The following is a 23,603-nucleotide window of genomic DNA, read 5'->3' as shown; positions in this document are numbered from 1 at the left end:
ACAGGCAGCTCCTGCACTTTAGCATCCTCATGCCCGGTCTGCCTTTGTTACCATCTACACGTGCATTTTGTCATACTTAATTACTCCCCTGTAAGATAGTACTGCCAGGGATAGTACTATCTTATGGCAGAGTTAATTAATTTACTGTGCCCTAATACCAGCACACGTGTAGACAGTGATGCTTTACTGCAGAGCTGATTAGTCAACTGCAGGAAAGCACACATGTAGATGTACCCTGTAATAATATTTTTATTTTGCTCTTTCCATTCCTACTTATGTGATTCAATTATGGCAGAATCTCATCCATGTAGAATGAGGCCCCAGAGTTGTGTAACAGATCAGAAAATTGCTCGTTCTTATTTCCTTCCTTCTGTTCCTTCACTTTACATCCCTGTCTAATCTATTGCATCATTACAATGCAAGTTGTAACATTTTGTATTTTTTCCAGCTAAAAGGATACTTACATGTAGTTACCTCTGTTTAGTCAACATACTTTCCAAAATACTCTTTTAGAGCTAACACAATTTTTGGAGTGTTTCTACACTGTTAGAAGCGTTATTCTGGTAGCCTGAAAGGAGGGAGGCAGTTTAGCTTTGGAGGCCTCCAAGACACCACTGGAAACCCTTAATGGCTCCCAGAAAAGAGGCATAATGCATTTATGATGAAAGAAGCTTCTAAGAAAAAGGAAATTATAGTAAAAATATTTGACTCAGATCCTGACCTTTCTCCCAGTCTGTAACAATTGGTTTGTACTTCTCTTCCAGAGATGCTCACTTGCATTTCCTCTCCAGTTGTGTTGTCAGACACTGTGGAACACAGATATGCTTTCTTAGCTTGTTGGGCCTTTTGTTGTTAATCATTCAAGATTAGGTCCTTCAGACCAGAGTGATTGTTCTTTCTTCTACCTTTCCACGTTCTCTCCCCTCCTTCCTTGGCTTTCCACCATCCTCATGGACTAGTTTAGTAATATCAATAATGTTCTGTGAACATTATAGAAATGCTAAGTATTAGAAAAGAGGCAGAACTGCAGGTGAATGTGCAATGTATTTTTGACAGTACAAGATTCCCTTTTGGCTTTCCTTCTCTGCTATTTTTTAAAAGTACTATCTAAGGATAAATTCTTCATAAAGAAATATTTTTCTTCTTAAAAGTAAATGCAAAACAATCTACAATACATCATTATAATAAATGAAATAGAAGAAATTCATCCAAAGAATTCCCTGTACAGTAAAACAACCTAATATCAGGAAATTGTCAGGATGATAAATAGTTTTGTGATAAACTATTAAACACATCAGTGTGTAATCAGTATCCTCCTATAAAAATGAAGAAAACTGCTTGTATATTCTAGATCTGAAGCATTATGAAATGGATTCAGGGATACATCTTAAAGCTAAAAACAGGGTTTAAAACAAAGATAATTGCCTTTAGAGCTGGAGTCAGCTTTGCCTGTGGTCATATATTGTTGCAGTAATACCTGCATTGCCATATTATATTGTATTAAAGAAAAACAAAGCTAGTAAAATGAAAAGTTTCTTTCATTTTTGAAGTTTTTTCAGGTTTCAGTTTACTTAATATAGGCAGTCTGTCTCATCCAGAAAAAACTTTCTAGGTGCAAACACTGTATGCAATTATTTTTTCAAGGGGATGAACAAAAACATTTGATAATTGCTCATCAGTGCACAGTTCACTGTGTCATTAGGATTTCACACAAATCAGCCAAATTTGCTTGAGAATATGAGTTTTGTACATTGTATCACTAAAGAAGTATGTTAACATACATATATATACATGCAAATTGTATTTAGGAATATATTTATTCCTAAAATGTAGGGATCCTTACATTTAGAAAGTGTGTTAAAGGATTTAAATTGGTAGGTCACCATTTCAGAGGTGTGGACATAGCTGGTCACAATGAACATGTTTAGAAAATTTAGACCAGTGATTTTAACCAGGGTGCCTTGAGATCTTTTAAGCATGTCACTGGGTGATGCTCAGTATTAGCACTCTGAGGTGCGCAAACGCTAGGCTTGTGCGAAGTGGCAAGTATTTGCTTCAGATTCGGTTAATTCGGGTAACAGTGATTCGATTCGGTGATTTGAATCACTGTCCCGATTCCATGATTCAGATCACCCAGGCCCATCCCTGTCCCAGCCTGGCAATGGCTTCCCCACCTGCCCCAGCTCCTGGCTCTTTGGGAGAAAAAAAGCCCTGGTGCTCACCAGGTGCTGCCAGGCAAGGGGGGTGATTCCTGCTACTCCCCACTGCCCCATGCTGTGTGGGGGGCTCTGCACAAACCCCGCAACTCCCTCCTTGCTCCCCCAGCCCCCCCCCCCATGGGTGCCCTGCCTGGGCCAGATCCAGCCCTTTAAGAAAAAAACAAAATGAGAAAACTCCTGGACTCACTGGTCCTGCCAGTAGGGGGTGATTCCCACTGCCCTGCATTGCCCCATGCCACCTGGGGGGCTCTGCATGAGCCCCCGAAGCTCCAAAGCCACTGCAGGAGTGGTGAGTCCTGCGTTTTTTCTTGTTTTTTTTTTCTTAAAGGGCCAGAGCTGATCCAGGTTGGGCAGCCATGAGGGGGGCATGAGGGAGGAGCAAGGAGGGGGTTGTGGGGCTCATGGCAGAGCCCCCCATGCAGTGGGGGCAGAGAGAATTGCCTCCCTGCTGGGCAGCACCCAGTGAGTAGGGCCTTTTTTTTAAAGTACCAGCTGGAGCGGGCAGGGGTCAGGGGGTCTGGCAGGTGTTCCCCCATGGTCCCCTCCCCCAGACCCCTCTCTCCCACCCCCTTCTTACCAGCTTCAAGTCTGACTGCAGCTCCATGCTACAGCAGGTAGGGACTGTCCAAATCATCAAAGCTCTCTGAATCTTTTCCAAAGATTCAGAGCTTTGAATTGATTTGGAGCTTTTAATTGGTCCCCTGATTCAATTCAGATTTGGAGATTCAGCCACCGAACCAGGCCAAATTTCCTCCAGATTGAATCACCACCCAAACCTTTGCACAGCCCTAGCAAACACCTACACACAAAGCACATGGATTGGAACCTGTAGTGTGAAAAACACACTGACCTGTTGTGGTCTGAGTTTTTTTTTGCAACAGAAGAACTCTATTGTTTTTTTTTCTGTAGTCAAAAAAACAAGTGAATGCTAAGAGCTGATGTATTCTATGGTGCACTTTGAGTTTAAGGAGGTTGGGAACTACTGTTTTAGATCATCTGAAAACAAGGTGAAAAGAACAGATATACTCTGCAACCTTTATTTCTTCCTGCTCTGCCATAATCTCCCTCTTAAAGTTCCAAAATATATTTTCTGTTGTATGTTGACATGCCCATAATATAGAAACTCTGATTATTATGCAGTTGTTTTAAGTCATATTGCTGTAGTATTCCCAAACAAATATCAAATTGCATCGTATGTATTTTATCACAATGATGTTTCTTTCTAGGAGGTGCAGCACTGGATCTAAAAGCTTGTCCTCCCAAACCATTCCGGTGGATCCTTGATATGACATGGCTGAATTTGGTAGAATTGAGCAAACTTCCACAGTTTTCAGAAATTATGAATCAGGTGATATTGTTATATTTATCTTTGTTTTTATTAGTGCTCACAGTTCCCAATCGGAATTAAATTTTCACTGTCCTGCTTTATAGACAAATAGCACATGGCCAAAGCCTTGAAAAATTAAGGGTCTGAAAAACCAAAAACAGAAAAAGGATCAGAGCCGCAGTATGAGATACAAGCAAAATGAATGGAGTGGCAATAGGCACACAAATGGTATACTTTTGAAAGAATAGATGTATTTTTCTTTTTTTGTATGATGATTGTAGGAACAGAATGAAACAACATGAGCAAAATAATGAGAAAAGGAAGTAAGGGAAGGAGGCATGCAAGTAGTACTCATCAGAGGAAATAAGATAGAAAATGGGAGGGAATATGGCAGGGTAGGGAGGCAACTGTGGATAAATCTAACAACAGAGAAGAGAGAATGGTGGAAAGATGTTGGGACAAACATCAGACAGAATTTTCCATCAGATAAGCAGACAAGATTGTGTAGACTTCAGATTTTAGAAAGGTGTCTACCATCTTCATTATTGGCTCGGAGCTATGAAGGTGTGTACCTTAAGAGCCCTAGCAAACACCTACCCACTGGGTTTGGGGCTTGGGGTGGGTTGTCCCTTGTTACTGGTCTCACCTGTGTCTCGCAAAGGCCTGTTGTTAATAGAAAGCTCGCTTCACTTCCAGAAAATTATAGTGAGGCATGATGATGCAAAATGGCTGGGGAGGCAATGACTTAACCCGAGTGCAAGATGGAATGACAAAGAGATCCTGTTCCCTCCCTCACCACTCCTACACCCAGCTCTGTACTGTGAAACAAATATGCACTACTTAGTAGTATAAAACGAGAGATTAACTCAGAATTGAAATATCTGATTATAAGATCAGTATGTCTCTAGTTCTATTATAGTTAGACTAAGGGCAATGTTGCACACTTGACAACATTTATTGAGTGCAGTTAAAATGCAAATAGTTGTACGTTTAAGTAGTTTAGCACATGTTAAATGCCATTGTGGCACTGCAAAGTTGTTCACTTTCAAGCAAGTAACCATAGGGCACTACATTCCAATGATTTGCAACTGCTGCAATTGAAAGTGTGACAAGGCACTAAGACAGGGATGCTCAACCCCTGGCCTATAGGCCAGATCCAGCCCATGGAACTAAGTCATCCAGCCCTTATGGCTCCCCATAGGTCCAAAAATCTGGTGATGGGGCAGTGGCAGCTGCCACTTTCCTTTTGCCAAATTTCTAGACCCATAGGGAGTGCTACAGACTCAATAGCATGGCCTTGCATGCTAGATTGGGCACATGGGGATGATTGGGCAGTGTGGAGTTGACTGGGGCAGCACAGAGCAGTGCAGTGTGGCATAAAGCTGATTTGGCAGCATGGGGCAGCACAGAGCCATTCTGGGTAGTGCAGGACAGCATGAAGCTTGTTGATTCAGGCACTGTGGAGTGGCATGGAACTGATTGGGACAGTACAGGATTCATCTGCATAAGGCAGATCAGGGCAGTGTGGAGCTGATTAGGGTGGTGTGGGGCAGTGTGGAGCTGATGTGGGATGTGACGAGCCAATTAGTGGGGTGGGAGGTGGTGTAGGGCTGTTCAGGGCAATATGGGGAAGATCCAGGTGGTGCAGAGCTGATTGGGGCAGCGTGGGACCAATTAGAATAGTGTAGAGCAGATATTGCTGACATGGGGCCAATTGTGGCAGTGTGGAGTGGCCCAGGATCCAATCCTAGTGCGTGAGGCTGGGCAGAGACAGCACAGGGCCTGAAGCAGCCTGTGGACTGGCTCTGCAGTACTCATCTGGCCTATGGGGCCACCAGTGCCCTAAGATATCATGCAGGGGCATTTCTAAATTGTTCCTAACTTAGAGAATGCAAGATTGGGAGTGACTTCCTGGGACAGGTCTCTCTCTTTGGGGTCTGTCCACTAGTGGCCCTGCCGACCTGTTATGGGCCAACCACCCACCTTCTCTTCTGCCACGCCTTGTTGTTATTTGCTTAATTAGAGGATGTTAGTTAAGCAGGAGGCTGCCCATTTTCTGCCCCAATGCCAGAGGGCGCTATCTGCGGCTCCTTTCCTCCCCTTACACCACAGCCCAAGCCTCACTGATGTACTGGACGTTGTTCGGTCAGTCTCACTCTCTGCGTCCTCTGGCGCCCAGACTTTCTGTAGCCTTGTCTCACAATTGTGCCCCCTCTGGGTCTCATCAATCATCACTCCCTCTGCTCTGGGGCTTCTCTCAACCTTGGGGCTCAGGGGGCTGTAGCCGTGCCTGGCCCCTTCCTTGGTGCCGGGGTCCATGTACCCAAATGCTGCGCCCTCCCTGGCACCGGGGTCAGTGCACCCCAAAATGCGGTGCTCTCTCTGGTGCCGGGGTTAGTGCACTCCAAATGCTGTGCCCGCTCTGGCGCCAGGATCTCCACGCTACTGTGGAGCCCCTGTGAGGCCTCCTCCAACCCCTAATAGCCTCACCCAGTCCTCCGGTCTAAACAGCAAACACAAAAACACAAGCCCCTGGGCTATAACATAAAATCTATGCCGTCCGGCTAAACAACATTCAATCCCTACCAGGGAATTCTCCACCCCATAACAGCAATCAGGAGCTGCTCATGCAGTCAGGCTTCTCCTTGCTGTTTGCTCTGGCAAAGCTCCTTCTCCCTTGACTGCAGGTGGGGAACTCCCTACTTGGCCTTGGCCTGGGGCTATGTGGGAGCCAGGCCCTGCCCCTTCCAGTCAGCTGACGCCCACTGGTTACCCTGGCAACCCGCAGCTGGGCTCCTTACTGATCGCTCCACAAGTAGCAGGCACCTCAGTGCCCTGCTACACTTCCATAAGAAAATGCAAGTATTAGGGGTGTACAAAATGGGCCGTATTCAATTCGGATTCGGCCTGAATCAGGGACAGTGATTCGATCCATTGATTTGGATCACTGTTCCCGATCTGAGTTGAACAAATTCAACTCTGAAGATTCAATGCTGATTCAGAGAATCAGCGATTCAGCCATAGACACAATTTTAAATGTTTTTTCTACATACGTTGAGGTACCTGGCACGTTGAGGTACCAGGCACAGCTCATGAATATTGCAGTGGTGGGGCAAATGGAGTGTGGGGATAGGGACCCTGTGTGCTCGGTAGCGAACCCACAAGTGGACTGGAAGTTCTAACGGTCCACTTCCAGGTCTGTAAGTGAGTGCGCTGGGGGCCCCCTGCACTCCCCTGGCTCAGAAATTGGCCGTGGGGGGACCCTGGGTGGCCCCCCAGACCCAAGAGGCATCAGTCACTGAGTTGGGGGGTATGGGGGGGGCCCACCTGCGCACTCCCCAGTGGACCCATAAGTGGACCAGAAGTGCTTCTGGTCCAATTCTGGGTCAACTGCCAAGCATTCTGGGAAGTCCCCCGCGCTCCTGTGGGATGCTCTGTCACCTCAGCATCACAGCATTCATGAATTGCCTGGTACCTTGAGGTATGTTAAAGCTGTGTCTATGTCCAAAGCACTGAAGCTCTCCGAATCGATTAGGAGGGTTCTGATTCAATTTAGAGAGATTAAAGGGTTTCCTGATTCAATTCGGATTTGAAGATTTGGCCACCAAATTGGGGCAAATCAAATCAGGGACCGAAGCTTCACACAGCCCTAATGTTGGCAGATATTCTAGAGAAGGGCTTTAGGGATCTCTCCACTGATCAAACTCATATTTACTTGAAATTTCAAAAGCCACGTAATATAATGATGACTATAGTTTAGAATGGAGTGTTGCTTTTGTTGTTGTGTTCTTTGGCCATATTGGTTCATGCAATAATTTTAGCTATAGTCTCTCATCTTTTTATTAGTAACAGATATACATCAATTGCAATGCTTTCTATCTTTGTCTTTATAGTAGAGAATCAGCCTGCTAATAGATGACCTTCCTATCTTTATGCATGGAAGATTATTTTATGCTTGGCTATTTACTCCTAGGCAAATTGTTTAGAGTGGGTGTCTCAATATCTAATATCTTTTTGTAATAACTTATTATTATGCTACCTCTGACCATATATTTTCAATAGCCTCCTCTTGTCATGACATGTATTTGAAAAATTATTCTAATTTGAAGGGTTTCATTAAAACATAACCTTCTAACATTATTGCCATCTCATAATTGCCAATGTTATTTATGTATTTATTCATGTAATCTATTTAGATACTTCGTAATGAGAAGGGGTGGAAAAGTTGGTTTGATAAAGATGCTCCTGAGGAAGAAGTTATTCCTGATGGATACAATGACTCATTAGATACCTGCCGGAAACTTTTACTTATCAGGTGAGCATCTCCATAAATGTTCAAGCACTATTTGTTACTGGTGTAAATTACCTTTTACAATAAACATCTCAGTATATCATGTGCTATCATCAGTAAGATATGTACAAAATACAGTTTCATATGGCATGAAATATTACCTGCAACTAAGATTCACTGACTTTACAGATACTCACTGAAAAAAACCCAAACATTTATATTCTTACAGGATTCTAAAATATATTCTAGAAAACATGTTTGTTCAGCTTTGCCTGAAATGTTGGAAAACAATGGGACTTTAGGACTCCTTAAAAATCTCCTAAATATTTTGAAACTGTTAAGTAATATTCTCATTTTTCAATTAAATTTTTAGTATTAACTATGGAAATTGTTGTTATTTTAATTTATTTGTAATTTCAGAAATTTTTATTATGGAGTTTTGTTTCCCAACAATCCTATTATGTGACTAAATTGATTAATCAAAATGGTTAATACAAAGAATATCTAGAAATAAAGTGCCAAAGTCATAAAATGAAAGGAACAATGGCAAAATATAAGAAGGGTTAAACAGCCAAATCTTAGAAATATATAGCATAATGCCATATGTAGTTTACAGCTTTAGTTACAGCTAAGCTGCTCAGCACTAGTTCAAATCAGAGGCCAGCCTTAAGCTGAACTTTCAGAAAATGCAGAACTAATATTACTGCTTACTAGTGAAAAGCTTAGTGTAAGTGATTTGTAGAGATGAATGCTACCCTGAATAACTGGATTTTATTTTCAACTGCATTGTCCATCAAACCATCCCCTCTCTTCCTGAAGCTTCAGTTCATTCTTTGCCTAACTTTCAGTTGCTGCAACAGAAGAGGATAGAGCCAACAGACAACAACCTCATTAGTTACACAAGCCTTAGTCATCTTCAGAATAACTAACATTTGTGAAAGAAATGAGGTCTTAAGTCCTGCTGTAAAAAATTATCATGATTATATGGTTAGGAATTGTATTGTTGCATAGGCAAAAGGGGGGTAGACAGTAGTTGCAGAGGCAACAATCCCTAGCAATCTCTACTATGAATGTACAAACTGAAACTTTTTAGAAGTTTTTAAAGTTGGCATATGAATGTTTTCTTGTTTTAGAAACAGCAAAAGGCATCTCCTTAACAACTCCCCACTACCAAATATCAGTTCCTTTCCTGCCCAAAATCTTGTCCAGTATTTCTCCCAATTATACAAATGGTTGAATAAAAGATATCGTAAAACAAACAAACAAAAACAAAACAAAAAACCTCCACCCTTGCTTCTATCTGATTATGTCACATTTTTTCTCCTCCTTTAATATAACTATGGACCTTACAGAGAAACACGAATATTTTGTGTGTGGTTTAAAAAAAAAAAGTTAATGACTCCTCTAGGGTTGATGTCCTTTAACTATTTACAAAGTCTAAAAAAGTATTAAGAAAAAGTATTTAAAAAGGCAATTGAAAATCTTACATTATTTTATTGATAATGCTTCCTAAACATGTTTTCTCTAATATATAATCTAACATTCTTAAACTTTCCTTTATAAGCATGAAATGCTGTGAAGACAATATATTTACATCTAACAATATTTGTTTATTCCTAGGTCTTGGTGCCCAGATCGCACTCTTTCCCAAGCCAGAAAATATATTGCAGATTCACTAGATGAGAAATATACCGAACCAGTCATTTTACAGTTAGAGAAAACTTGGGAGGAAAGCGATACACGGACACCTCTCATCTGTTTCTTGTCTATGGGGTCTGACCCAACTATTCAGATTGACTCCTTGGCTAGGAAGCTTAAACTAGGTATGAGCCTAAACATTCATTCTCATAAATAGTTCATAATTCAAAAAGGTGTAATATACCTTTGAGAGGGGAATTGTATTCTGAAAAATTAATTTGTTATAACTATCTTACCATTATTTGTCCCTGATAACTTTCTCTATGTCCACAAGGATTTAACCATTATTTAAATAAATGCTACAGTGCTAAAAATATTTTTTATGGAATATAGTAATGCAGCAAAAACTGTGTTATCCAGCACTTTATTAACCGGAAAGCTCCACTAACTGACATCCGAGGGATGCGGCAAAAGTGAAACTGGAAGTCTCTCTTCCAGTTTCACCGCCACGAGCCAAGTTCTTCTTCTTCACTTCTTCGGCCCACGGCCTGCCTGGGGCAAAGCAGCCTTCACAGGGCTGAGCAGCCTGCATGGGGCTCCCTTCCCTTGTCCCCTGGCACACTGATGCCAGGGAGTACACCGGCCAGTGCACATTTGATTAACTGGCATCCCCCATTCCCAGGGGATGCTGGATAACAGCTTTTGCTGTAACATGTTTTCAGTATTTACATACTTTGTTAGTTATGTTCCTTTCAAACTACCAGGCTATTTATTCTGCCATTGGCTGGGGACAGAAGTTACACATAGATTGTTTTAAGTCATCAGAAACTGGTTTAAACCTGTAACAGAACAGAAGTTCAGTGCATATAAATGTTTGTTCATCCTTTACAAGCGAACATGACCGCATACAGTGGGGGTGGGGACGTAAGAGAGAAGGGAAGCAGGAAAGAAAGAGGGAAGGAGAAAAGACAAGGGAGAAAGAAAGGAAAAAGGAAAAGAGAGAGGAAAGGGGGGTCTTGTGGCTAGGTAGCATGGGTACACATGTAATTTATAAGCCCAATCTTTGCCCTGAACAATCTGCTGCAGAAGCAGGAGTGTAATGAGGACTGGACATGAGAGGTCCTATTTGTCCTCGCCACGTGTTTCCTCACTGCTTCTGCTGTGCACCACTGCTCAAAAGGCCAGTGCACCACTCTGGACTGATGACCTCCAAGATGGACAGTCACAAGTGATTTGCTACCATGACTCTGGATCGATGCCAAAACTCTTTAGGGTGTCCTTGTACCATTTCTTTGGTGCTCTGCGAGAGCGTACTCCATTTGACAGTTTGCAGTTGAAGATTTTCTTTGGCAGGCAAGTGTCAGGCATTCTTCAAAGGTGGCTGTGCCAGTTTCAGTAGGGAGAGCTGATCTTCTGAGCACCTCAGTGTCTGGAATCTTGTCCTGCCATTTGATCTTTAGTATCTTTCACAGGCAGCACGGGTGGAAGTAGGTTAGTTTCTTGGCATGACACTAGTAGATGGTCCAGGTTTCGTAGGTATAAAGGAGGGTTGGGAGAATGATGGCTTTGTAGACCTTCAGTTTCATTGACATTCTGATGCCCCATGGTCTCAGACCAACAGAGTCTGCCAAAGGCCATACTAGCTTTTGCTAGCTTCATGTTGACTTTGTTGTCAGTGTGGACATCATGGCTGAAACTAGTCTAAGATAAACCGGGTTGAATGTAGTATCAGATTGAACTGATTTGGATCAAACCGGTTTATGAAACATCTGTCCCAGACCCCTTCCTTTTTCAAGTTAAATCACAATCCCCCAACTTCCCAGTGTGAGCTGTGCTGTCTGTTCTAGCAGAGATGGGTTGGGTGCCAGGGAGGCAGGGAAAACACCAGCTGGGGCCTGGGAGAGTGGGGTTAAACCCTCTGTCCCCCAAGTACAGAGCTGCTGTGCCCTGTTAAAAATTTACTGCTGGCTGTGACTGTGGACTACAAATCCCAGAGGCACCTGGAAGCAGGAAGAGGAAGTGATGGGCAACCCTGAAGAATCCTGTTTCTGTGATTCTGGACTGGAAATCCCAGAGACCTCAGGGGCAGCTGGAAGAGGAAGAGAACACACAGCCCATGGTGGCTATGTGCCAGGGAGCCATGCTCTAGCTCCCCCTGGCTTCTGCCCTGAGCCAGTGAAGGAATGTGGCTGCATTTCCTGAATCAAAAGTAAATGTGTGTCCAGTTGTTTCTCAGTTTAATCTCTGCAGTTTAAATTAACTTGCAAAGGCTGAATTGATTCAGCTGTGGGCTTTTTGGCTGTCTGTACTTAACCATGATCAGTATTTGTGATATGGTACCACTGTTCCTTGAGTTTGCTATGACTAGCCGAGAATATCGTCTCTATGCTGTACTATCTATTCCTGGCTTCAGATAACCAATATTTTTTTATGTTTATAAAAGTATTTATGTAACAAAACTTGTAATAACATTTTAAGAAGAAAATTTGCTACCCGGAATTTTTACATACATTGCAAGTCTGAAGTATTTGGGATTTTACATGCATATTGAACAGTTGTCTACACAAATGGCTCTATACGTTTATGGCAGTTGTTTAAGTTACATTCATAATTGTTTCTTACCTGCATATTAAGTGATTAATTCTACTTGTCCATTTAAAAAAAAAAAAAAATCTGGCCTCATTTTATTCAAAGGACTGAATTCCCATTGACAATAATGATGTGAGGCAGATTTATTCCTCTATATGAATTCGGATTTCAGACAAGTAATACATACAGACTTTTTACAGAAAATGTTATGCCTGCATATAATAGCATACTTTGATAATGAAGGTGTAACAGCAGAAGTTGCTGATGTGTGTTTATAAGAAACAGTACTTCACTACTCCTTTAAGGAATTTTTCCCACTATCAGACTGCACTAATTTTAATTGCATTTGTTCTTTTTCGAAAAAGCTGATTTACATTCATTAGCAATATGTTCTTGTGCTTTTGTAGAATGTAGGACTATTTCTATGGGTCAGGGCCAAGAAGTTCATGCACGCAAGTTAACACAGATGTCAATGCAACAGGTAAGCAAAGAACGTTGAAGTATCAGTCAATACTCAGTTTTAGGTTTTTATGGGGGTTTACACTTACACTTTCTATGTGGTATTGATTTTAGGTTTTATATTCTTATCTTGTGACCAGAAAGCTAAGCATGAAAAATTCTTTGTTATTATGTCCATATAAATACCACTGTAGATTAAGGGTTTTCAACCTTTTTTAATAAGCGTATCTCCAGTGACCACCTTTTTAGTAAGTGTACCCTTGGGGTGTGGTGGGTGGTGAGCAGCCAGACATAGAGCAGAGGTGTGGCAAGTGGCAGAGTGGCAGCACAGTGTCTGTGTGGCCCTGCTCTTGCCCCACCCCAGTCCTTCTCCTGTGAGGTGGTGATGTGGGGTGGCAGCACTCCATCCCCACCTGTCCCTGTATACCCCATGGGACCTTTCAAAGTACCCCCAGGGGTACACATACCCGTATTTGACAACCCCTGCTATAGATTATATATGCATCCCAGTCAAGTCAGTTGTACAATTAGGGTGGAACATAGATTCATAGATGCTAGAAGGGATGTCAGAAGGGACCTTAACAAATCATCAAGTCTGACCCCCTAGGTGGGAAAGAGTGCTGGGGTCAGATGACTCCCACCAGATGTCTATCCAGCCTTCTCTTAAAGACTCCCAAGGTAGGGGAGAGTACCACTCCCTTGGAAGCCCATTCCAAATTTTGGCCACCCTTGCCATGAAGAAGTTTTTCCTGATATCTAGCCTAAATCTGCTCTCTGTTAGTTTGTGACCATTGTTCCTTGTTACCCCAAGAGGACCCCTGGTGAACAGAGCATCTCCAATCCCTTACTGCGTCCCCCTAATGAATTTGTAGGCGGCCACAAGATCACCTCTCAGCCTTCTCTTGCGAAAGCTGAAGAGGTCCAGGTCCCTCCGTCTCTCCTCATAGGGCTGGTCCTGTAAGCCTCTAACCATACGAGTGGCTCTCCTCTGGACCAACATCCTTCTTGAAGTATGGCACCCAAAACTGGACACAGTACTCCAACTGCAGTCTGACCAATGCTGCGTAGAGGGGAAGTATCACGTCCTTGGTTCTATTTGTCATGCATCTGCTGATGCATGATAAAGTGCAGTCAGCTTTGCTGATGATTTTGTCACACTGACAACTCATGTTCATCTTGGGGTCCACTATGACTCTAAGATCCCTTTCCACTTCTGTGCTGCTCAAAGGGTCACTTCCCAGCCAGTAAGTGTGCTGGATATTTTTGTGCTGTTGGTGCAGCACTCTGCACTTGGACAGGTTAGAAAAATAGGCAGTACACAATAGGATGCAGTACAACAGGGACATGTCTGCCTGCAATCGTTCCCAACCCTCCACAGTGTGCACTTCACTCCACAATTTAGTATCATCCGCAAACTTGGACAGAGTACACTTCACACCCACATCCAAGTTACTGATGAAGATATTGAAGAGTATATGTCCAAGGACTGAACCCTGTGGGACCCCACTATCCACATCCCTCCAGGTCTACTACCACTCTCTGGATGCAACTGTGAAGTCAATTTGTCACCCACCAGACCATGTAAACAACTGTCACAACCTCTTAATTTATTTATGAAAAAGGGATGAGATAACACATTCCTATCAGTCCCTCATGAGCTTTTCTGAGGGATCTGGTGCCCTGATCTCTTGTCAGCTCTCTCATCATCTGTGGTGAGACTTGGTGCTCCTTGGACCTCAGCAGTGAGCTACCTATATTAGGGCAGTTCATAATTATTTGAATTAAACTTCCACTTAAAATTGAATTTTGAATATGCACATTCAGATAAAACTAAATGCAAGTTATAGACAGAGGCTTATAATCTTCCTGTAACAGGCAACCTATGGTTCCTGTTTCTGCACGAGAAAAAATGGAGGCATGCTGCACTCAGGCAGCCAAGAGGAGGGCTAGCTATAAAATGATAGGCAGCTAGAGCCCTTTAAATAAGAAGTGCCTGTTGCTGTGCTGGTACTGCTTCTTTACTTACCATGGTAGCACAGCAATAGTGGGGAAAGAGCAGCAAGAGAATTGCTGCAGTGCTAGCTCTGCTGCTGTAGACTGTTGTGGCAAAAGGCGCTGCTTCATAGCCGGTCACCATACAGGCCTGCTACTTCATCTAGGGCAGTCTGTCCTGTCTTACCTGCCACAACTTGTTGAGATAAACCAGATGTTAAAAGTGGGAGGCTGCCTATTTTAATACCCTGATGCCAAGGAGTTTACACATGACTCTGACCTCCCATTATCAAGTTGCATGCCTCACTAAGTTGTTTATAGCACCGGTCTAGAGCTGGGCTAACTCTACCCCCTGTTGTGCCTCTAGTACTCTCTCTTGCACACTGCCCCCTCTCTCAGGGCCTTTCATACTGCCCCTCACTGGGCCACTCTTACCCCACCCTACTTTGTGACTGTAACCTTCAGGTTTGGCTATTCACTCTTTGGCCAGCCCACACATAGCCCTTCAGGTGCCACCATGCACCCTACTTTACATGGCCACTGGCCTTCTGCTCCACCCTGGTCTGACTCATTTGCTAGCTCCTTTCTGAGTCATATACTTCAGCTCCCCTCCCCCCCTACTGAGGCCTTGAGGCCCCTGGGCTCAGGTGCCTCCCTCTAGGCATGCCTGGCCCTACTCTGCCCTCTCACTCAGGCCTTGGAATCCTACACCCCATCAGCTGCCCTGATGTCTGCTGTGGCCTTAAAGTGACAGACACCCAAAGGTGCTGTGTCACAACTATTCTGAGGGCTGGTAAGCCAAACCTATTAGAGTCAGGTAGTCACATGACCAGAAGGGGGAAGGGCTCTGAGACATATAAGCCCAAGGCAGAGCCAGTGTAAACAGTCTGGCCCTGGTGGCTTAAGGGAGAGGAGCTCTCCCTTCAACCACCAGGAGAGCCACACGCATGATCAAAGGGGAAGAGAATAAGCCCTATGCAGATAGGCTGAGAGCTATGGGACTCTTCAGTCTGGAAAAGCACAGGCTCAGGGGGGACCTGGTGGCCACCTATAAGTACACAAGGGGCATTCATTAGGATCTGGGAGAATGTCTGTTCACCAGAGTGCCCCAAGAAAAAACAAGGACCAATGGTCATAAACTCCTACAAAACTGTTTTAGGCTGGACATAAGAAAACATTTCTTTACTGTCCAAGCCCCCAAGGCCTGGAACAGGGTAGGCACCTACTCTGGAATTATTCAAGAAACGCTTGGATGCTTATTCTGCTGGGGTCCTTTGACCCTAGCTGACTTCCTGCCCATGGGGCAGGCGGCTAGACTTGATGATCTTTGAGGTGCCTTCCAGCCCTAATGTCTATGAAATCTATTAAATCTTTAGGGAACTGCCTATGCATGATGGACTATGAACCTGGTATGCCAGGCAACCACAAGTAGAAGGCTGAGTGTTGGCAGAGGAGTGGAACCAGTTTGGATAGTGATTGCCTTAAAGAGCCAACAGGCTTAGAAAATTGAGTTATGCAGCCAGATTTTTGAGAGTTTAGTTATAACCAGATGGCTTATGGTTTTTGTTTGAGTTTTTGACCAGTGGTTTCTGTAGGGCTAGATAAGGACTGTTTGGAAGTCTCATTAGTGGCCAATGGTGTGTGACTGCCTTGAGCCCTGCCAGGGGTCAGGCGCAAGGCACAGACAGGTGCCAGGGAGCCCAGAGTTGCCCTGGAGTGGCAGAAACAAGGCTAGAGAGTCCACAGTGTAGAAAGGTGAGACCAAGGCCCAACGAGCTTGTAATCATAGAGGGATGGAGATTGGGGCCAGGGGTCCCACAGCCCAGAGCGGGGCAGAGTTTGGGGCCAGAAGACCCATAAGCCTAAGAGGGGTGGCAACAGGGCTAGAGAGCACACAGCCTAGACAGGGATGGAGGTTGGGGCTAGAGGGCCCACAACCCACGCAGGGCAGAGATAAGAGCCCAAGAGGGCAAGTTAAGGACTGGAACGCAAGGAGCCAGACCCCGTGTGGTGGATCTATGCCAAAGGAACCAAACAGAGGAATGGGGCAGAAGCTGGGAAGGTTGAGGCCCCAACAAGGGAGTGGAGGCTAAAGGCAGCCTGGCAGTTGCTGATGAATGAAAATACCTGCAAGGCATGGGCGTGGCTATAAGGGAGGTTCAGAGGCTGTGATTAGTCCTTTTAAGGAATGAGCAGTGACACCAGTGCTCCTAAGGGGGATCTTGCTTAGGGCACTCTAGGACAGCCTCCCTTTTCTAAATGGATAATAACATCAAGACGTGACAGAAGAGCTAAAGGAGAAATTGCCCAAAGGATCCAAAGGGGACAAGGGCTGAGAGGGAGCTTTCAGGGGTGTTATGGCCACCACTGGGATAGGACCATGTTACACTTCCCTTAACCTTTCTACTTTAATATACAAATAAAATAATGTATTCTTTATCTTAATTGATGTATTTCCACTCTGGGTTTTTGGAAGTAATATTGTGGTTATTTGTTAATGGGAGTTTCGCTGAAACAAAACTGCAGGAATTACTTCTTTATGCCACTAGGTAGCACTGCTACTTTACTTGCCATGTTATGTCCAGTTATTTCATTTTCAGTCAAAACTGTGCATATGGAAGTAACTTCAGATTTGCCATGGATAGCTATTACAACTGTTTTAATATCCAGATAGATGTAGTCATAACGTAAACCAAAATTCTAAGAACTCAGAGTAATTACACATATGTAATCAAATGTGATTATAATAGAACATGTGTTTTTATTTTTATAAAAATTACAACTATAATTACTTAGGGCTATTAGGGGAAAGAAGAAACAATCTCATGAGAGAATCTCAAAGCAGTTTGACTTATTTAACTTGGAAAAATTAAGGCCAAGAGGAAACACGATCATTCTTTTAAAATGCATAGGATGAATAAATAGCAAGGACAGGGAAGAACAATTTAAATTACAGACAGACTCTGGTACAAGATAAATTGGGTATAAATTTAACATGACTAGTTCGGGACTGAAAATTAAAAGAGACCTAATCATCAGAGAAGTGGAGTTCTGGAATAGACTTCCAAACAAAGTAATATAGGAGTAAGCAACTTAATTTGTTTCAAGATGAGAGCTTTATATGTTCAGGAAAGGGATTATATGACAAGATAGGAGTGATCCTGCAATTTGTAACAACACTTCAAGTTTTTGATTTGTAGGTTTTCAAAAGAGAGAGTTGAAATGAGACTTGATTGCCATATGTCAGAGGCATAACAAAGCAGCCAGGTGCCCAGGGCAGCAGGATTCATGGAGGCAGCAGTGATTTCTGGCTGCCACTGTGCTGTTGGCACATTACTGAGCTGTGGAGAAGCTGACATTTTTCCAGCATCCCTCCCCAAAGTTGGCATGCAGAGTGGTTGCTCTGGTCACCCCAACCTGGTTATGCTATTGTCCCATGTAGTTGTTTGCATATGAAAGAGGATTCTGGGGTTTGGACTTCTTGACCTTGCTGTGATACTGTGTAGCAAGATCCAATGGCAAAAGTTAGAACCAGAACCAGAGTAATTGGTTATAAAGTGAAAGATTTTCCTAGCAGCTAGGGGGAGGTTGAGGATGGGAATAGTTTTTGTCATGAATATAGTAGGCTTTCTCAGAGCTTGGGGTCAATGATGTAAATTTTTCTTCAAGAACTGCCATAGTTTAGACTATCAGGAATTTTACCAAGTAAGGCAGGTTTAGCTGAGTAATTGTGATGACCCTTTCTGGACCAAATTCTTTCATCTTTTTTTTCTCTTCTCCCCAGCTCTGGTTACACAGTGTTCATATTAGAATTAATTAATTCCATGCTTTAGAGCTCCAGCTGGTTGATTTTAGGGACCAGGAAGGATTTTTTGTTTTACTCACTGATTCATCATTTGGCTTCTGTTTTTGTTTGTTGTTTGTTTTACCTTTCTCTTAAGCATCAGAGATTGTTTGCATGCTCATGTCAAACAAATTACCAGATTTGGGGTCAGGAATTTTCCTTCAGGTCAGATTGGCAAAGACTGCATGCTTGCGTGTGTTTGGCCATATGCAGATATTCAGTTTCTATTGAGAGAGTCGCTGCTCTCCCAGTAGAAATCATTGTCAGTGTACAGACATTGAGGATTTTTCTTCAAGAGCAAACTGACTGCTCCAGGAGAAAAATAATCCAGGAACAACCAAGGTTAAATCACTCCTAGCAGAATGAATGTCAGTGTGCATTCCTTTCTGAGAGAAGCCACAGCACAGTCCTCCAGCACCCCAGGGTAGTTTGCTCTTGCCCTTTCTCCCACCCTCCCCTAGGGATACTGTGTCACTCAGGATAGACTCTACTGCTCTAGGTGAGCCAGGGGCAGAACATGTCCCTTCACAATTCCTACATTGTGCTGCAGACACAGGCTGACACTATGCAGCCTGGGTCAGCCAGTCAGGGCTACCTTGTGCACCACTGTCATCTGTCTCCAGGCAGACTGAGGGAGTCTGCAGAGCCTGCGGAGCTGTGTGCACAGGGGCTCCCTGGGTACAGAACATCAGCAGTGCAATCTCTTCTCCTCAGGGGCTCAGCATTTAAATGTCTGTTCATGGGTCTCCAGGTAAGTTTTTCTACCAGGAAAACAAACACTGGAGAAATCTTCTAGATCATTTAAACACGTGTGTGCAGCCTTTGCATACTTGTATAGTTTGGGGATCACTTCCTAGGATCATGTGAACATATTTAATCTAATTTCTTGCCATTGCAAGGCCCTAAAGCACTGGAGATTCTCTTCCTCTCTCCTCCTTTCTCCCTCTAGCATATTGTATTTTGAGGTCTTTTGTATTAAAGCTTTGAGTTTCTTATATGTTGCTGAAAGTGTTTTTTGGCTGCATGTTTGTGTGTGGTAGGGGGCAAAGTTGTTTTCTTGTGAACCCTCTGTGACTTAACATAATTTAAATGGTTGGCTTTATTTTGGGGGACTGAACTTGATGACCCATATGGCACCTGCTGTTGCTATGTTTCTATAATTTACTATTTAAAAATTATTTGACTGATTATTTTTATGTAGGGGGGCTGGGTGCTACTTCAAAACTGTCATCTGGGGTTGGATTTCATGGAAGAACTACTGGAAACACTTCTAACTGCTGAGATACCTGATGAGAGCTTTCGAGTTTGGATGACCACTGAGCCACATCTAAAGTTCCCAATTACACTGCTACAGGTTTGTTCAAATGCTTAGTTCAGACACCTAATATCTTTAAAAGTATATAGATAAAATTCTGTAAATGAACATGAAGTAACTGGGAAAATGGAAGTTGAAAGGAAAAAATACCATGCACTGTGAAAACTAAAGAATGCTCCTAAGTCATATGTTAAACATCTTTAATTAATGTATACCATAGCAGTAGTCTGCTATATGCTTCTTTGACTTAGTTTATCAACTGCATATCAATGATATACTCTCACTGACTCTTTAGGACCTACCTGTATCTTTAGAAGTTGCAACATTTCATATCAAGCCGCTGTTTTATTTGGTGTAAATAAGTCTAATTCCTTTATCTTTTTTACATAACAGATTTCTATAAAGTTCACAAATGAACCCCCACAGGGTGTACGTGCAGGTTTGAAAAGAACATTTACAGGGATAAATCAAGACCTGCTAGATGTCAGCAATTTGCCTATGTGGAAACCTCTGCTTTATACTGTGGCTTTCCTACACTCCACTGTCCAGGTATTTCATATAAGTTTTGCTTTCAAATTTAGATTATTTCACTGTGGCTTCTGTTAGAAAGTAGGCATTTTTACATTAATTGCTCTATTTTATCTCCCTGTGCTTCATGTTGTAAGATTGGGACTATATAGAAATTATCTAGTTTATAGGTTTATTATTAACCTTGCTGATTAAATCTCTTTTAAGTTAGCTTCAGATCTCATATTCTGAGGATCTATAACCCAGTATTATTTCCATCATCATCAATGGGAGTTTTCTCCACTGACTTCAATATAAACAAAATTAGGCTTGCATTTTGTAATTTAAACATATGGCAGTCATGTCATGAAAGTAATATGCACTTTCAACATTCTCCACTTTCTGCATTTAACTCCTTTTATGTAAGGAACTCAGAGCATTTCACGAATATTAAACCCCAAAGACTCTTTTGAGCTGCTGCTATTGTAGATGTAGCAAGGAACTCCAGTAGTGAACTGCCCCTATGGAGACAAGCTTAATGCACGTTTACTGATTATACCTTGTCCAGTTCATACAGATGTGGAGGAAGTGACTTGCATTGCATACTGCCTCATGAAGGCTTTGTATTCCTGGAGCTGAGGTATCCCAGATCTAATCAGCTATGAGGAAATTTTAGAAGTCCTATAGTTATATGTCTATCCAGTAAAGATATTTATAGAGGGTCAACCACTGTATTATATACACAATAGCCTGCATTTTAAGCTCACCACCTCTTGACATGCATTGTTGAAAAAGTTTTTATGAGCAGTGTGCTGTAGTCAGTAATTAAGGGAAATGTATGGAAGATCAATGTATTTAACTTTAGGGTCTGAAGGCTTAATGGTGTTTAATTGACTTACGCAAGTGTATATTTGACTTGTTTCTATGCCCACTTGTTCATTGAGCTTAATAATTTATTTCACAATTTCAGTGATAGCTGTATTCTAGTCCTTCATTTAATACAAGGCTGTCCAACTACTAGACAGCAGGGGGCCATATGCCACAGACCCCAGGGTCTTCTCTGCTGTATAAACAGTGCAAACAGCCTGACTCCCCCATTTGCCACACTTGTAGCACAAGTCTTGCTAGCAGTGCTAGCAGCCTGGTCTTTTTGGTGGTGTGTGCAGCACAAGATGCTTGACTTCCTTGGTCATGCATACAGCATAAGCAGTGTCGCTTCCCTCCCAGCCACTCAGGCAGTGTGGGCAACCCAGCCTGTCTCTTCCCATGCAAGCCATCTGACTTTCCCCTGCTGTGCATGCAGTGCCCTCTCACTGCCTGAATCCCTGGAGGAGAGGCAAGGGACCAGAAGATGGAAGAGGGAGGGGTAGCCCGGAGGCCACAGCAACTGGAGTCATGGGGGCAGGAGGCCAGGTGCTGCATGTTAAACAGTGGCCTCTGCAACTGGAAACTGAAAGCCAAATTCTTTTCTTGTTTACATATTACAAATCTGTAAAAGTTCCAGTTTAGGGACAGAAGTTACACATAAACCAGTTTAAGTGATTGGAAACCAGTTTAAACCTGTAACAGAACAGAAGTTTAGCGCACACAAACCAGTTTCAAAATGGCCAAACCCAATTTAAGATAAATCTGGATGGATATAGTATCAGACTTTACTGATTTAGTTTAAACTAGTTTATGGAACTTGTGTACCAGATCCCCTCTGGACTGAAGTTATCACACAGTCCCCCAGCATCCCAGGATGCTTTGCAACTCTGGACTGTGCTGTCTGCTTCAGCAGTGCAGGGTCAGCCCAGGCGCCAGCTGTCACAGAGCTGAGGCAGTAAAACCTATGTTCCCTAGCCTGCTTCCTGCCTGCACCTGTCAGCCCCGTGGGACAGGGGCAGAGGTACAGACCACTGTGCGCCCCGAGCCGGGGCTTGCACAGTGCAGGGGCTGGGAAAGCCCCCACAGTGGTGGGCGTTTCATCCCCCCACAGCCAGCGAGCCAGGCTGGGATTACCCCAGGCTGGGATTACCCCCCACACCAGTTGACCACCCCTTTGAGACTCGGGGGAAGAGGGGAGATGACAAACACCCCCAGCCCAACACAAGCCCCACTGCTCACTGAGAGGTGGGGGGGGGCAGGTGAGCAGGCAATGCACCCCCTAGCCTGGCACTGACCCCTCCGCCCAGCAGGAGTCTGCTTTGGGAACCCCCATAAGGGGGCTTTTCCCTCCGCTGCCCACAGCCTAGGGAGGCCAGCAGCTAGCAAGGGGGGTGGGCCTGGGACTTTCCCAGCCCAGCTCACTGGGCTGCAGGTGGGGTGGAAAAGTTCCCCTACAAAGGCTTCCCCATGCAGATGCTTGCTGTGGGGTTGGTGCCTGGCTGGGGCATGCATTCTCTCTTTGCCCTGCCTCTCAGAGACCAGTGGCTGGCGAGGAGCTGGGGCTTTCCCAGGTGGCTCTCAGGGCTGTTGGTGGGGGAAAAGCCACTTCACAGCCCTCCCCTCCATGCCATGCAGACTCCTGCTGGGGGGCTAGTGTTGCTGCAGGATGCATTTCTCCTTTGCCTCTTACCTCTCAGAAAGGCACGTGGCTGGGGAGAGATTGGCTGCTGGATACATGCCCCCACCCATTGCAGTCAGCCGCAGGGGGGGAGAGAGCCAGCAGACAGGCATGGGCTGCTGATTGGCAGCTGTTGGCAGTGTCTGATATGAAGGGAGTCACGTGTTAGCACCTCCAAGCTTCTGTCCTTGGCCAGTGCAGGCTTCTCTTGTGGAGGCTGAACAGGTTTAGGTCCCTGTGGGGGGATGGGGTGCATCACCTACCGTGAGTGCCCCTATCCCCGGACGGCCCCTGGAGAGGAGGGGGTACGTGACGGGCCGTTCCTGCTTCCGCCGATCTCGCCTGCCACGACTTGCTGAAATATGGGGGTTCACCCGTGCGGGGAAGCTGGCGGTCCGAATGGGGTACCTCGTCTCCAAGGTCCAGGGGTCCTGAGGGCTCCTCCTCCCCTACACCCTCGCCCGGTCCTCCGGGATGAGCCGCCGTTAGGGGCTCCCTTGTCTGTCTCCTAACCTGCAGTGGGGGGGCGCCCCCGCACTGCCGGACCTTCACCAGGAGCCCTCACAGCACCTAGTCTCCCTGGTGCCGACACACCTATAGTCCTGGGGTGTCTTTACCCCTTTGGATTAACTCTCTAGACCCGGGGGGGGGTTACGAGGATTGCCCCCCGGCCCGCGGGTTTTCTTCCGTGGCCAAACGGCCCATAGCCGCCGGAGAAGAGTCCCTCCGTCTGAGTCTCCCCTCCCGGCTTCCTCCGGTGCGGCGGCCGCCGGCCCCCTTGTTACCTTAGGCTCGTCGAGAGTCGCTGCGGCCTCGGGTTCCACGGCTCCCTGCCTCGCTGGCTCCTGCGGGGCAGTCCTGGGCTCCGCAGTTCCCC

The 23,603-nt window shown here is 44.5% G+C and overlaps 1 protein-coding gene across 1 annotated transcript in view; it reads left to right on the top strand.

Annotated features, from left to right (window-relative positions):
- DNAH8 (dynein axonemal heavy chain 8) overlaps positions 1-23,603 on the top strand; it is a 310,177-nt gene that overhangs the window by 245,287 nt on the left and 41,287 nt on the right. The window contains exons 80-85 of the mRNA XM_019549625.1: positions 3,446-3,567; positions 7,743-7,861; positions 9,458-9,660; positions 12,472-12,545; positions 19,561-19,713; positions 20,068-20,223. Coding sequence (XP_019405170.1) covers positions 3,446-3,567; positions 7,743-7,861; positions 9,458-9,660; positions 12,472-12,545; positions 19,561-19,713; positions 20,068-20,223 — 827 coding nt within the window. The remainder of the gene's footprint in view (positions 1-3,445; positions 3,568-7,742; positions 7,862-9,457; positions 9,661-12,471; positions 12,546-19,560; positions 19,714-20,067; positions 20,224-23,603) is intronic.

Source organism: Crocodylus porosus, unplaced genomic scaffold (assembly GCF_001723895.1).
Source record: "Crocodylus porosus isolate Cpor-Errol unplaced genomic scaffold, CroPor_comp1, whole genome shotgun sequence".
NCBI lineage: Eukaryota > Metazoa > Chordata > Crocodylia > Crocodylidae > Crocodylus > Crocodylus porosus.
This window is presented reverse-complemented; position numbering and strand designations above follow the sequence as displayed.